This window comes from Morone saxatilis, unplaced genomic scaffold, assembly GCF_004916995.1.
Source record: "Morone saxatilis isolate NCDOM2014 unplaced genomic scaffold, NCSU_SB_2.0 Contig9, whole genome shotgun sequence".
NCBI lineage: Eukaryota > Metazoa > Chordata > Actinopteri > Moronidae > Morone > Morone saxatilis.
Window position 1 is genome coordinate 14,657,654 of NW_023340268.1, and position 2,064 is coordinate 14,659,717.

Genomic DNA, 2,064 nt, shown 5'->3' on the forward strand with positions numbered 1-2,064 from the left:
CAACATCCTGTTGATCCTATCTGACCAGAGGATTTTGTCCAAATTATTGATTTCCTTAAACAGCAGTAATACATTTTCCTTTTTTTTTTCCTAGGGTTTGCTACCATGAACACATTAAGAACTCAGGACATTGTTTCAAATGTATTTTGGACTTGATTGATTAGCTCTGCTTAGACTGCTGGTAAATGGCATGCCTCTCAGTAAAGAGCAGATGATTCAGCATGTTGCTAAAGCCTTTAGATATGCCTGTCATGTGAAAGAACACTTGCAGAATGTTAAAGAAAAGTTATCCTATGCAATCACTGATCTAAAAAGAAAATTGTGTTTCAACATTTTTGCTTTGCTTGAAAATGCAATGTAATAGCAAACTTTCATCATAATAGCCATGGTTATTCAGTGAATGGGCAAAGAGCTGTTTCCAACTGTGTTTTGGTTTATATGTATGTGTGAGTCCATATTAAGGTGTTTTTGTATTTGTTTTTTAAGTCAAGATTTCTCCCTCTCAATCTAAATCCACCTACCTTGCCCTTTGTTCCCCTTTATGCTGCATCAGCTCCAAATGTTTGTTCTTTTGAGTGCTTAAAGTATTAATCAACAGGCCCATGCTTCACAAAACAGACTAAATTGAAAACAATGGACTTTGGATGCTGGATTGGTTATTAGTATTTCGTAATTTACTGTTTGTGCTGTCTTTAGGAAAATGGAACATGAGACTTTTTAGTTCAAATGCTCATTTACTTATAACTATCTAACATTTGAAAGTTGGAGGGATCATTTTCAATGCAACAAGCTCTATTTGTTCTCTCTCTGGCAGGTTTTTGTACCCACTATGGACAGTATGCTAGACAACCTCTCAAAAACTGTAAGTAATCAAACGTGCTCCTTCACTCTTCCTGTTTGTCTTGAATTTTTGCACTTACAACTGGATTTACAGTCCCTTTTGAAATAAGTGAATCTTGATTTTTCAATTTAGGAGTTTATCAGCATTTGTGTCCGGGATCCAAGGCTTGTTAAAGACGACCTCTGGCACGCACACGTCGACTATGAGATCTATTTACATGTAAGTGCCTCTTGTGGGAGGGAAGCTCTAGATTTAGAAAACATTTGTTTTCAAGCTTATGTGAGAAGTCTATTGAATTGTTGTCCTCCTTTTTTTTTTTTTTTTTGTTCTAGACCAATAGCATGTGTTTTCGAAAGAAGACCTCCTGTGTAAGGCGCCGTTACAGTGAGTTTGTTTGGCTGCGTCACTGCCTGGAACAGAATGCTCTCATCATGTATGTTCATACCTCAGATTCGTATCATAAATTGACATTTGGTAACTTTTTCATTAATCACATTCCATATGCAATACGTTTTCTCGAAGTGCATTTGCTTTGTTGTTCTCTGTCCAGAGAATTACCCAAGTTGCCGCCCTGGAACCCCTTCTTCAGTTTAAGGAACACAGAGCAGGTCTCACAAAGGATGAAGGGCTTGCAGGAATTTTTAGAAAAGTGAGTAGTTCTGCAGCTAAACCAATGGCAGCAATCGCATTGACACCTAGTGGTATTGTTTTCACGCCCCCCAATGGCTGTTAAGAATTAATCTGCTGAAAGCAAGAGCACTCTTAGATTTGAAGGTGACCTTTTCCACACTATTTTAAATGTTTTTTTTTTTTTTTTTAATGTGTAAGTTCAGCGGTTTACGTTGTCATTTAATACCCCCCACCCTCCTCCTCCTCTAGTGTTCTTCAAGCACCTTTGTCGTTATCGGACAGTCGACTCCATCTGTTCCTCCAGTCAAACCTCAGCATCACAAAGATTGAAAGGTGTGCTCATGGCAAGACCAGGTACACAGTGGCTGAAGCCATCCAGCGTTCCAACAGCGGTTACATCGGTAGATTAGAGGACAAAGCCTGCTGTGACTCTGACTGTGAAAGGTACAAGCCTGGACAAAACCTTTTGCACCTTTTTTTTTTTTTTTTAAAGGGCAGCGATCCGCCTACACCCTTTTACAAGTGATTACAAATCCAACACAGCCCTGGGTTTCACTTCTCGCCCAGATCTTGTCTTGTAGGGGACAGTGAGA

At 39.1% G+C, this 2,064-nt stretch overlaps 1 protein-coding gene across 1 annotated transcript in view; it reads left to right on the top strand.

Annotated features, from left to right (window-relative positions):
• The window catches only part of LOC118342902 (sorting nexin-10B-like), a gene marked incomplete at its 3' end in the record, with an annotated part of 2,757 nt that extends 842 nt beyond the window's left edge, over positions 1-1,915 (top strand). Inside the window, 5 exon segments of the mRNA XM_035681590.1 lie at positions 815-862; positions 974-1,060; positions 1,174-1,274; positions 1,392-1,490; positions 1,721-1,915. Coding sequence (XP_035537483.1) covers positions 830-862; positions 974-1,060; positions 1,174-1,274; positions 1,392-1,490; positions 1,721-1,915 — 515 coding nt within the window.
• Positions 1,916-2,064: the final 149 nt, after the last annotated feature.